A 13,369-nucleotide genomic window follows, 5' to 3' on the forward strand; every position below is an offset into this window, starting at 1 on the left:
ATCGCAGATATGAAATCAATAGCCTGATTTATCTTAGGCTGTATTTATTCTTTGTATAATTTACTTATTAGATTAAAGTGGATGTGTGGTGCCAAGTTCTTTCAAATAAAGGACTACTCTCACTCAGGTGCACCAAAGAAATTGTAATTAAGTAAGAATTGTAATCTGAGAACAAGCTTTGTGATTTTCTTGCCAGAAGTCACAATGTGTGAAATTTCAAATGATATAGCCTTGATTCCTCGCCTAAAACCTACGTAGGGCATTAAGAATGGAAAAATGTGTACGATTCCGTTCCATTTCATCAGTCTGATGCTCGTGCCAATTGTTTCCGTTAGACATTTCGAATTAGACGCTTACTCAAAAGAGCCTAAATAATTTGCGGTATTCGCATTCAATTATGGAAGTTCAGGTAAACCTTAAATTATAATTATAGCGGACGAAACTATTCCTTTTCATTATCATTTTCGTACAGTCACAGCTAGTCTTTAAGAGGATTTTACGTATACCTACATTTTTCACCTTTTTCTTTCTTTACTTTATTAGATATATTATTCTTCGTCGATCCTCGTAGTGTCTTCTGTCTTAAAAAAAAATAGCGGAAATATCAGCATTTTACCTTATAACATTGTAGTATCTGTTGGTTAACTTTTATCAACTGAAATTCACTACAGAACAAATGATTCCATCTTTATAATTATATATTCATTGCACGAAACTGTAGCCATGTCGTTATTACGCAAATAAATATAGGACATATACAGTAGTAAAATTTACAAATTGACCATCGCTGTGCCTTGTTCTACCATAAGACCTTTTGCTTTAAAAGAAGTATTAGACCTATCAGCGACACCGAATGGATGACCATTGCAGAAGGTACGATTTGGGCAGGTGTAGCCGCCGATGTAGTACGGAGCTTCTTGAATTTTTGAGGTCGACGTGAAACAGTATTTTTTTGAGGTATGGCATTATTGCCACTGAAGTCAAATGTTGATCCGGGTTTCTTAACTGCGACTCTACAAACGAATAGCGAGAAGGAGTAAACAAAAACTGAGGCTTGTATACGCGTTTAAACTAAGATTTGAATTATAAGTCTGACAGATCCAAGTCTCTGTAGGGACTTATGCGCTACTCTGCTATGGTTTTAGCACTTCAAGTGTTTTAATTGCCTCGAACTACACACTGATGTGAGTAGTAAACGTTCGTATTGATTTAATCTCTGTATTCGGCTTGCAACATTCAGTGACACAAAAGTTTGATTATACAGTTATCATATTGCGGTGCTGTACGTGAGGTGAATAGACATATTTGTGAATTAAAAAGTGCAGATTGATGGAAAACGTTGCTAACATTTTTTGTTAACTTACATTTCTTACGCTAGCTTAAAATCTTCTCTTGGAAAATATGAATGGCCAGAGCAGATAATTAAACTAGCCGTTAGTGCCCGGGCATCCTCACACGGCAGTTCGTAAAACTTGTTGCGAAATCTTTTTATAGTACACAATACATTGAAGGTCCCTCAGTTAACATATGCCATCTAAAAGAACCTAAGTTGTGATACGATCTCTATAGATTTCCTGTTTCAATAGGATTAAATGCAAGAACAGTTTCTGTAAGTTTGATTTCTCGAGCTTATTAAGCAACAGGATCATCTCTTCCTCGGTGCACCAATGTATACCGCTCTTCGCTGTTATAATATAGTCGTCAAACAATTTCGATTTTCATTACGATTTGCTCAAATAGGTTTGTCCTAACGCAGTAAAATCGCATTACCGTAATCTCAGATATTATTATTGTACATTATTTAATAATGTCGATTTATTTCGCCATGCCACTGCCACATGATCTCTTAGTAGCAAGTTGCAGACACATTACAGAGCCCTCACATGGTCACTCACGTTCGATAGTCATGCTCTTCCTTGAACACCGACTATGACAAAACGAGCGAAACTTTAAGGGCACCCATTCAACAGTGAATAATATTCAACCTTTTTCATCTTTTCTTCTTTTTTTTACATATAAATTTGTATATTCAAGTATCCGCATATACTTTGCATAAATTGGTAAACAAAAAAAAAAAGTACACCTACATGTTATGAAGGTAATCATCCCATACCGAACACTTGTCCGATCGCGGCCCCGTAATCTCGGTGAAACCGGAAGCCTCTATCCGGAGCATGCGCGGTTCGGTTGGAGTGTACAGAGGCCAATCGGTGCCGTCGGGTCTCGAAGGTATTCTTAAAAGAGCAAATAAAATCTCACAAGCATTATTATCCGCGCGCGTAAAATTAAACATTTTCTTTTTTCAACATAAGTGAAGTTTGGATTTGGAGTATAATTTGGAGCAATATTTCGGTGATAATACTTTTCGTTTTTCATTACTTATTATGTTCACAATTAGTTTAGCCTGATGAAATGATTCATAGTAATAAATAATTAAAGAAAAATATTCAAGAATATGTGCTTGTTTACAGATAGATGTGCATAAACTGCCTGCAATCTCGCTAATAGCATTTCCGCATGCTAATTCAACTAGCTGCATCTATCATTATGCGTGGCACTGTATTTACAAAGAAAAATATCAGCAGCAATGATTCATAAAAATTTTGTGATAGTCTGCTTAAACTCAAAAAGGTCCCTTACTTCGTGCAGAGCTCCGCTACCTTATTTAGACTTCAGAAAGTTCTTTATTTGTTTGTGTCTATTTTTTTCTTATTATGTATTTTTAATATATATGTATCTGCAATAATTTGTTTATGTCTTAGCCTTATCGGATCCACGTGTTTTCGATATGAGCCAACAGATTATTTCACTCACCATCAATTATATCAAGGTCTACTCGGAAGCATTTCAGCGCCGAAGACAAAATAGATGATCAGTGCAAACGCTACTTTCTGGCTGACAGGCAGGCATTGGGAACCAATTACGGTTATATCGTATTGATTCCTGAAGAAATATATCAAGTAGCGGTTTTTTTCTATTCGACATTACTATAACGGATTAGGACGAAGTCTAGAAGGTTATGATTGCGTTTTGTAAGATTGCCCTTTAATTAAGATTTAAGACTGAACGAAAATCCAAAAATACTTGGTTTTATTTTTATTTCGTTGTTATTATGTATTCATTACGTCCTTATCTCTATAAAAATAACTTTGAAAAAGAACATCGTATATTCTGGAAATTTTGAATTGGCTCGATGTTCAAAATGGGTACTGCGACACTGTCTATGTGCATTTAATGGGATCCATAATTAAATTCAAACGCGCGGTTTAGTATTTTTCCACGTGTCGAAGCAACACTTTCTAGCTAAAGTGCTAACATATCCAATTTCTGCTCGTTGTGCACGTTGATCGTATATCAGTAAGCTCAACGAAGAGCAGTTTAATATTAAGTTATTTTCGTATAGTTCAAACAAACTTGTTTCCATCTGATTAGCAAGGTTGCCTTTAATCTATACCATCGCATGGCATTGATCGAGCCATTATCATAATATTTTTGTGGACCTCTCCCGTAATCACCAAATCTGCTATTATGGAATACACAGCTTTAGGATTTTTGGCTTCCGACATTACTGCCAACTACCGCAGAGATGGGTGAGTAGAAAAACTTGCACTTAGGGATTTCAGCGGAAAAACGATTTTCAGGCGAATAATGGGAGGCTTATCTTTATATTATATTAAAAGATCAGATACTGGTACTCGAGCGGCACCAATCCGTGATTTTTTGGTAATCAGTGCTAATTTAAGGACCTTTGTTTGTTGAAATCGTGAAAGCTGTTGCTCTAAGCGCCTGCAAATCGCCGCATATTTCAATTATAAACCTGTATTGTATTGTATTGTCTACACGCGGTCAGTTCGTCACCATGCTCGGACATACCACCTTAATTCCGTTTCCCCTTCATTCATAGAATAAGTTTCCAAAATCTTTAACCTGTTGTCTTACTTTCTTCTGCTTCTTCATAAATGTACAATCCAAGGCTGGGCAAATTTGTACATTAAACAGAGCACAACTAGACTTCACTGCTCATCTGTTGTTCAAAGTGGCGTAGCAATTTTGAGATAAGAACGAACTGTTACATCAATCCGGCATGACGTAACGTATGTATGATGACTCTTTTGGCTTACTGAGGGCAACTTCAGCTCTGTGTTACTGTGCTTCTGAATGGATGCAAGAAGAAACCGCGAGCAAATCAATGACCTAAGAAGCAATGACCTCCAGCGCAAGCAATTCACCGTGAAACTGTGTGCCACGTGTGAAGTGCATACGCGATACTTTTCTATCTGTCTTTTAAAATAGGAGCGAAATTTGGCAATCATTTTCTGAAATGAAATCAGTAACATAATCTGCCTACTGAATATCACTTTATCGGAAAAATACAAGGCAATAAAATAGATCAGGCATTGCCGCGGCATCTTTCCAAAAAGTTAACTAAGAGGGGGCTGAATAAAAAGATGATTTCTTCGCTGCATCTATTTATGGTTTAAGTAATTCTCACAACAAAGTCTATAAGCCCATATAAGAGCATTACATCTTTTGTATTTCCCCGGTGTGTTCCACCCATGCCGCTAAACACCGTCAGAAATGGTATGTTACAGCTGAATTATTTTTCGCTAAACAGGACCGTCTTCGTTTGGAAAACCAATCCTCCTCTATTCCAGATCCGGAAAAAGAAAAAGGTATTGAAGTAATCCCGTGATTTCTCTTGCAACTGACTTACCAAGTCCGTCCTTTCGTTTTTGCCTCTGTTCTTGGATTAAGCACGAAATGCCGTCAGTGTATCTGTTCAGGTTAGAGTGTATATTAACAAACCAAATCGAAAGTTCTGCGGGTAACTAATTCAATTTTGTCCTAAATAAATAACCTTTGCATCTGTCTTTGATTAATTTTCAAAAACAGTTTCGACAGAAAAAGCATACCCGTTCAGTGTATGCTTCCATAGGACAATATAGAGCAATTACGTATCGTAATTATAGACCGCTTCAACTCGCCATATTCTAACCGTTAGGGCGAAATTCATAAACGTGGCATCGATAACACACCATAAATAAGCATTTTCTTATCTATAAAGGTAATACTTGAGATGGGTGCATTATAGATTTCAGCTTCAGGGAGTTTTCAGCTTTAATCAAGTATGTCTCAAAACAGTACTTGGACTGTGGCGCAATTGTATCTGTGTTATGGATATTGCAAAACGCCGTGACGTTATCCTCTGTTATCATCTGACGCTGATTATCAGTCTGTTTTAGGTAATATATTTGTTACACTGTTAAGCCCTGTTAAGTTTGAACTACTTCGCTGAGAACTGCACATAGACCCATATAAGTAACGTCCGTTAGAAAATTAAGTCGCGAACATCGGCTCTTTTTCAGTGCCCAACTTGTGTGGTACTCGCACCCAGCTATGAGATACGGAGCGTTTGCGCTTAGGCAATAATCAATAGCATTTACTAGCAAGTTGATTTACTAGTGTCGTTGTACTGGCAACGTTGCTGGATTTGTGGCAGATCGTCCAGCTTTAAAGGATTAACAGGTATTTTGCATTGTGAGAACCTGGAAGATACTGGAAAGGTACCAAGTAGGTTTCGCAATGAAAATTAAGCGATTAATGTTTCATTAACTTCAAAGATGAGGATTATTTTTTGAAAGGAATGAATAAACCAATTTTTTGACGAATGCTGGATTCCATATTCATGTAGTTAGTATACCAGTGGTTAGTAATTATAGTATGCTAATATATACATATATTAGTATGCTTTTACTTTGAATTATGAGCCATCATGTGTGTGATGAGCCCCCGACGAGCTAGTACAATTTGTTATATAACTAAGCAACAAAAATAAACCCTACCAGGAAGACTAAATAATTTTTTGAGTCATTGGCGAGCTTGTTTTAACGTTTGCGTGAAAAATTTTCCTAAGTATAGAGCCTCGATTTTCTTTCTTTGCACTACCACCGCTACAGCCGCTGTTATAATATAAACACACGCTTGAAGGTTTACGTCTCTCGTCGATTAACGTCGTGGCATCAGAAAATTAATGCTTCGTCCTTATGAATTATGTTGCTAATCCTATTAACATTCGCTATATCAACTCATTGCCAGCCCACTGCACAACCAAGGTTACCCGTGCCCCAGACAAAAATATTTTGTATGTTCAAAATAATGAATTCAGGTATGTCTGTCTATCAAAACCTCAATAAACGATCACTTTTCTGTCTTTGAAGAGTAGAAAGAAAGCTAACGAAGAAATTATAAAGGAAAAACTTTTCCTTTATATGGAGTAACCTTATTGTACGTTGATAAGTTTTTTGTTATGTTTTCGTGTTTTACGTCCGGTTTGCAACCTATACCACCTCACATGGTCCCAAGCTTCGTAGGCAAAGACATTACCACTGCGATACTATGGCGATTTCTTATGTTTCGACTTATGGCGAAATATTGGTACTGGTATTTTTGCCGCCAATCTATTGCGAACACAAACATGTCGCCGTAAATATTTATTTTAAGATTGCACTCAACAAGCCTAATCACTTCAACCTTTTCTTTCGGCAATTGCTATCCCTTAAATCTCCTGCTACAACTTATCCCGACATTCATGTAAATACATCAAGGTATTTCCATATCTAATACGGAGAAGATAACCATCGTCCTCGCCTAGTTGACTTGGGCTGAATGATAAGTGATTTCACTGGTAGTTGGTTCAAGAACCTTTGATGTCCTCAGATAACACAAACTTAATAGCGACAATCAGTGAGTGCGTAAGGAGTTTGGCGAAGCTATTTGTTAAATATCGACCGCTATAGAGGCCGCTAATAACGCTGACTAAGACTTAATTGCTTCACCGGTAATAACATTGGGGATCGCAACGGTAGCGACTTGCATCCATTGTGGAAAGAGCTTCTGGTGATTCTGAAGAAAGGCGCTACCCTTGACTTGCTGATGTTGCGCGCCAAAGACGCAATAATAATAATTGTAAACGCTACAGGATTTTTGCCCTCTCTTCCGGGACTAGATAGATTGTTTACAGAAATATAACGTAATGATTTTACTTGGACAGAGTAGGTGTGGACAGTTGACGTGACGTTCTCCCAGAATATATGCAAAAGTCCTGTTTGTAAATATTAATTACTAAAAATTAATCAAACGACTAGTGAGACCTACATGTATGATTCTTGTATAATTTCAGATCTATGGAACGGTTTTTGTCATATTAGAGCCTTAATTTAGTTAACTGTATCGGCCCTGTCGTTGGATGCCTACTAGCCCCGAGTCTACTACAAAAGTTCACCGTAATATGCTTATTGAGCTGCTTAGTTTTAATAGTACGCATGTTGATATCTGTTCAAAAAATAAAGGAGTACCAACAAGATAAACCGGCAATCATCCTCACCCTTGGATCATATTCGTGCGCAGTGTACATTTGAATAATACAAGCTTTTTCTTTGCACATTCCCAGTGTAACGATATCAATTCTGTCTTCAGAAATTTCCAGCGGTATTCTAATAATAATTTTTGAATATATATTGGATCGCAAGAAAGGTCTGCACAACGTTTGGCTATGCTTGCAACAGTATTGTACACCAGGAGCATTTCAAAGGTGGTATATTTTTTTACTACATAGATTAGAAAAAAACGACACGTAATTATGTCAGTGGAGTGCTGACTGCTGCTATCTTTTGAAACTATTCAATGGACGCGAACGGGTTGATGACAAATTGTATGATTTGAAAGCATGACATTACATGCTAATAGCAGGCGCTCAAATGCTTGATAATAGGCACTTCACATTTACCAAACGTACTTGAACTGATCGCATATGTTCGCATTAGTACTGCTATGTTATTTTGCCATGCTTTCTCTAGATCCGTAGTGCTATACCACTGTGTTTTAAAGCTTTCCGGAGGGTCCCGACCAATGGATGAGGCGAAGAGCGTGTACGGCGTAAGGGTAGGAGTTCCTGGACCCCTACCGGATGCGTTGCTATCTGGCGGATAAAGAGATGTCTATTAGGGATACTAAAAGACATAATTTATGTCAAAGTTTCCGGCGCGGACCAAAACCAGACTCGGTTCGTGGCGATGCTAAGCAGCTGCGAATTCAAAGCTGCAGTAGTAAGCCACTATGACGGATGCCGGCGGAAAAGAATAGACGTTTTGACGTAATGCCAAAGCAGTGTCAAGGCTCCATTCCCCAACCTAGGCGTCCAGGCATGGGCGCCTTTAGTGCTACAGAATATTTCATATTACCCGGGTTAGCGCTTTCGCAATCAGCCTCATTAGAGATACAAAAAAAAAAGTTCTGAAACTTTCCATTCTCTATTTCGTAGCTTTCAGGAAGAAAAGTGCCTCGCGCCTATGTGTGTGAGAGTGTCTAATGAAGCTTGTCCCGACATGTGCTTAAGATTACAAAATTAGCTACCGTTCTATACACAATTGTCGAGCTTCAATAATATAGATCTTGAACCCGCAATATTACAGCAGGAATAATCGGTAGTTATGTTGGTGAACTCCAATAATAAAATAACTTTCCGTTGCAAAACGAGACGAGTTGTAAATAAATCCGATGGAAAACACAGCGAAAAATATCACGAAATATATTCGAAATAAACGCAGATCGCTCGCCGCTGATAACGAACGTCAATGTGCTAAGGCAGTAAGTGGGGTAGGAACATAACATAAAGATATTGGTTCTTGATTGAAAAATGTTTTAAATCTGTTCTTCTGGAATCTTTTTAGAACAATGTGTACGAATGGTGCTTACCCGTTTTTTATGAAATCTGCTATCATTTTCAAAGAGTTCAGTACCAAGGTCTTGTGGTCACCGTCGATTGGCACTCGCATATAGCGTGCTAGTTCTGGACTGGCTTGATTGGAGCGCTCAGCCTTTTCACCTAGGTGCAGTTGTCCGCCCATTGTATAGGGAACATCGTCACAGTGAGTCGCACCTGTCCATTCGGGCCAATAGCTTGTCAAAGGTCGCTGGTTCCACACGTAGCGGTAAACCTAGAAAGAAGAGTATGGATCCTCAGTGTAATCGTATTAGTTCCTACTCTGTTATACTACTTTTATAGTTTCACTATCTGTAGAAGTTTGGCCATTCGAAAAGCCACGGCAGTACGCACAGGATTTCTTGCATTCACAAACGTTATTTTATGCTTTAAAGTTCTACGTTAAATTTTTAAAGTCGTTCGGGCTTTGGCACATAGGTTTCGATATATCGTTGGGTTTAAAATGTCTTGCGATATTGATGACTGGTCAATGACAATTTATTACAGTCATGAAGCCTTCTGCCGCGTCCAACCAATGTAATTTATACCCAATTTACGCACGGCGACATACAACGTTCGAAGCATCAAAATTTGGATAAACAAATGATTGTTCTTATGCGCATTACGTAGTTTACTTAGTATCGCATATCATACAAGCTGATAGCAATGCTGTACAACGCAAGTTATGTTGTTATTATAAGTTGTCCGAGTTACACTGGTAATAATGATAAACAGAAAATATGTACCTTGACACCCCTATTGGCGAGGAAAGCGGAATAAAGATCGGTTGGGCACTCGAAAATAAGATCTCCAAATAGACGCCCCATGGCAGAGCGTAGATTATGGCCAACCTGCAACGTCTGCGGGATGTATGCAATCGAACTGTCTCGTACGAGCTCCACAGGTAAATTGAGAATGACCTTCATAACGATTCGCGCAAGATCGATGTAATCATCAGCCGAAGACGTATCGTTGAATTGAAAACGTTCCAGTATTCCTTCGATGAACAAGCCTCCCTCGTTGCTTACGGTACTTGTAAACACCTCCTTAATGTCGTCGTTGAGGGGCACCTTTGACTGATCAGTAGGGAATGGAAAATCGGGCAGGAGGTTGTCGATACCATATTGTGGTTGGAAGGTTATCGTATAATGCTCTCCTAAACCTCGGTTCACTGCGTCAAACAGCGTCTTAGCGTCAACATTCTTTATACAACGGCCAATATCTTCTAGTTGGTCTTCAGGTTTTCGACTCGAATCGATGCAATTGACAACACTGGCGGCACTTACTGCGCCGTTTATGCTATTCATCGAAAAAGATGGAGCAGCACTGACAGGTGTACCGCTCTGAAGTATCACTCGCGAAAATAGCCCTTTGGCAAGAGGACTTCCCATAAGGAAGCCGACGGCAAACGCCCCAGCAGACTGGCCCCATAGGGTGAACTTATCTGGATCTCCATTTAAAGCTCGCGCATTCTCCTTTACGAATTTTACGGCTAAAAGAATATCATGCAGTCCCTGATTGCCCGGAGCTTCCGTATTGTTTAAAAAAAGGAAACCCATTACAGACAGGCGGTAGTTTATTATTACCACAATGATATCGTGGCGAGCAACTAATTCCTCAGGATCGTAGAGGAATAAGCCGTTGAAGCCTCCAAGGAAGCTTCCTCCATATACGTACACAACGACAGGGGCATCTGTTACACCCTTCGGCCTATAGATGTTCACGTGTAAGCAATCCTCTGACGTCGACTCGAAGTGGAAATTGATTCCCTTGCGGATATAGAATGTGTTACCCTGAATACACGCATCAGCCAACTTGGTGCCGTCCTGCTCACCACTGTACGCATGGGGCTTCGGATGTTTGAAACGCAGATTTCCGAGCGGTGGTTTGGCGTAGCGCACCCCCAGAAAAGCTTCAACCTTTCGAGGAACATCGGGTATGTCAATCTCAATTCCGTTCCATAATCCGGAAGTCAGGTTTGCCGTCGGCGTTGTTGCCGTCAAGGGAATGGCAATTAGAAGGGCAAATATTAAACGGAGCATGTCACACACCGCTCAGTAAAGGGCTAATGATCAGACGGTTCCACCGGAACCCGCCAAAACAGCAGCCGCCAAGGATTTTGGCTCCATACTTCTTTCCACTGTATCTTTCCGTCTGTTCTTTCTCCGAAGTCAAGATGAGGGTGACTTGAAGAACATTAGCTTGTCTGGAGAGGGAAAATAAGTTGGTTCTGCTTTAGATTTTTCTGGTATGAGCTCTGCTACCTGTGACAAGAACGAGGTTCTTGATTGCATCAGATCCGTCTGATCTACTAGACTTTCGATGTCACACTGTAAATCGGCCCGATTTAAATGAATAGGACCACTCGCTTATATTTGTATATGTCAAAAAAACAACGACATTTTTCAGTGATTCCAGAGCTGGATTATATAGTCTCTACGTACGATTATTTAAGGTTGGCCTCTTATGTTTATGCTAAGACCAAGCGTAGTAATAGGCGTTTTTTTTCGATAGATTATAGGTTTTTACAGACTTTTAAAAATAAAAACATGTCCCTAACATATGCTTGCAACATTTTTAAAATCGTTTGCCGTCATAAAACTTGTTTTCCTATTATTTTATTACTATTATAAAAAAAAAAAACTTTACCAACAAATTGTGCGATTGGTCTGGCCTTATTAATTGGCGGTTTTAAGAATACTGGGATTTTTAAACTACTAGCTTACCGTCAGGACAGACAGTGGCACACAAGAAGTATAGTCTTTTGAAAGTCTTTAGTTAGCTTGGCCTGGTTAAAAATCTCGTTCAGTTCAGACATTTCTTCCTTTTGCGCAACAAACGAGATCAATTCATTTAGGATAGCCCATCCTATCCATCGTCGGAATTGCATGATATCGTTAGCAACGCACAATATATCTAATTGTTTAAATAAACGATCAGTAAGGTTATTAACAAATGTTTCGAACAATAAATAGTTTTATAGAACTTCTCATTTGGTTTTAGCAGCCAGATGTCCGGTCATGCCAACAGCATTATATTATTTGTGATTCATAGAGTGCTATCATGCACATGTCGATTACTCTTATTAATACATATCGTGTTGAACATTTGCAAAAGGCTTTATTCATATGGGTGGCGATTTTGATTATAGTAAGTTAAGCTGTATATAGAGATATTGCCTCATTTCAATTTTCTATAACATTTCTGATCTAACTGAAAGTTGAAGTGTTTGTCCACGAATTTTGCTATATCCATAAATCTGAAATAGATCGTTACGGCCGATCAGCGGCTGCCTAAACATATCCCATGCAAGAAATGGCCTGCCAAACCTGCCTACTGATATTTGCAGATCCTGCAAAATGACTCTTATGTTTTGAAGCAATTTGCATCAATACGAACGCGTTGCGCGTGTTGAAATTTTACCTAGATGTTCATAATATTAAGGAACAGCTATTCCACTGCATGTGCGACTAGATAAAGCAGATTTTAAGCTAACGGTTGATGCACTTCAGGCATAGTATTTGTTCAAATACAAACAATAGTTCTGTTATACGCTCTTGAAAGCTACATCCAATGGAAGAATGATCGAGTCAATTTTAAGAGAAGCTGCAAGTGCTTTTGTTTTTTTGTCATACAGATTGTTAATAGACACTACGTAATTCTCTTACGAGGCTTCTAGACCTAGCACAGCATTTGCGGCGATTAATGTCAGAGGAAAGACGGAAACTCGTTCGCTTCTCTGCGTGCTCAAGGCGCAGCAAAATAGTAGAGCATATCGACGGGTCCCTGGCGGGATCAATAGACAGTTAATAATGGTAGTATTAATAACACTAGTAACTCGAAATTCACGAGATTTTCTGACTTCTTTTCGATTTCTTCTCTGGGCGTGTTTAGACGAAAAAGGAGCCATATTTACAAGTGTTGATAAACATCTACTATGTAGTGTAGTACTGAAGCAGTCGTTGCCGGACTTTTTCAACTGCTGCAGTTTTTGTTACCAGGTCAACGAGCATAGTGGGCTTGCGATTGCGCACAGGATACGGAAAAATCAAAAAAACAACGGTTACAGTTGACGCTAAATTAATTACAGTCGGATGTTACTAGTTCTTATCTTACAGCAAGCAAACCCAATAAAATAACCGAGACACAAAACTTATATATAGCTGGAATTCGAGTTAGCCAGTATCAGCGTTGTTGGTAAATTTTGTTAGGCAGGCAAGACTACTTAAATACCCTGCGTGGCCACTAATCACGCGTTTCTAAAAGTAGAAGATATGCAAATCTACTCGAGAGCAATGAAAAACGACGTACTTTTTAAATTACTGTGTATACTACCTTAAGTGAGTATTATAATCTCTTAGTTTCCATGTGTTGGTTTCTCAAACCCATTTCATAATTTATATAAAATATGCGCACAAATAGTTAATTGCTTAATCAATTGCCCGGATAAAGTGAACTAACGCACCCTAGTTCCAATTGAAAAATGTAAACGGCAGGATCAAGAACGCACTCTTTCATCTCAGCGTAAATAGAGAACTTCATATCTGTGCTTGAGAAAAGCCCGCGTAAGCTAATGGAAATCATCCTCCAATAATTTTCCTTTTCAAT

At 38.8% G+C, this 13,369-nt stretch overlaps 1 protein-coding gene across 1 annotated transcript; it reads right to left on the reverse strand.

The window, feature by feature from the left end:
* Positions 1–27: 27 nt before the first annotated feature.
* On the reverse strand, positions 28–13,295 carry LOC111245649 (acetylcholinesterase-1-like). The gene is made up of 4 exons (XM_022794264.2): positions 9,508–13,295; positions 8,755–8,996; positions 2,088–2,234; positions 28–1,013 (listed from the first exon to the last, which is right to left on the reverse strand). The coding sequence occupies exons 1-4, from the start codon at positions 10,801–10,803 to the stop codon at positions 800–802; spliced, it is 1,899 nt and encodes a 632-aa protein (XP_022649999.1). The 5' UTR covers positions 10,804–13,295; the 3' UTR covers positions 28–799.
* Positions 13,296–13,369: the final 74 nt, after the last annotated feature.

This window comes from Varroa destructor, unplaced genomic scaffold, assembly GCF_002443255.2.
Source record: "Varroa destructor unplaced genomic scaffold, Vdes_3.0 BEIS01000002.1, whole genome shotgun sequence".
Classification (NCBI taxonomy): Eukaryota; Metazoa; Arthropoda; class Arachnida; order Mesostigmata; family Varroidae; genus Varroa; species Varroa destructor.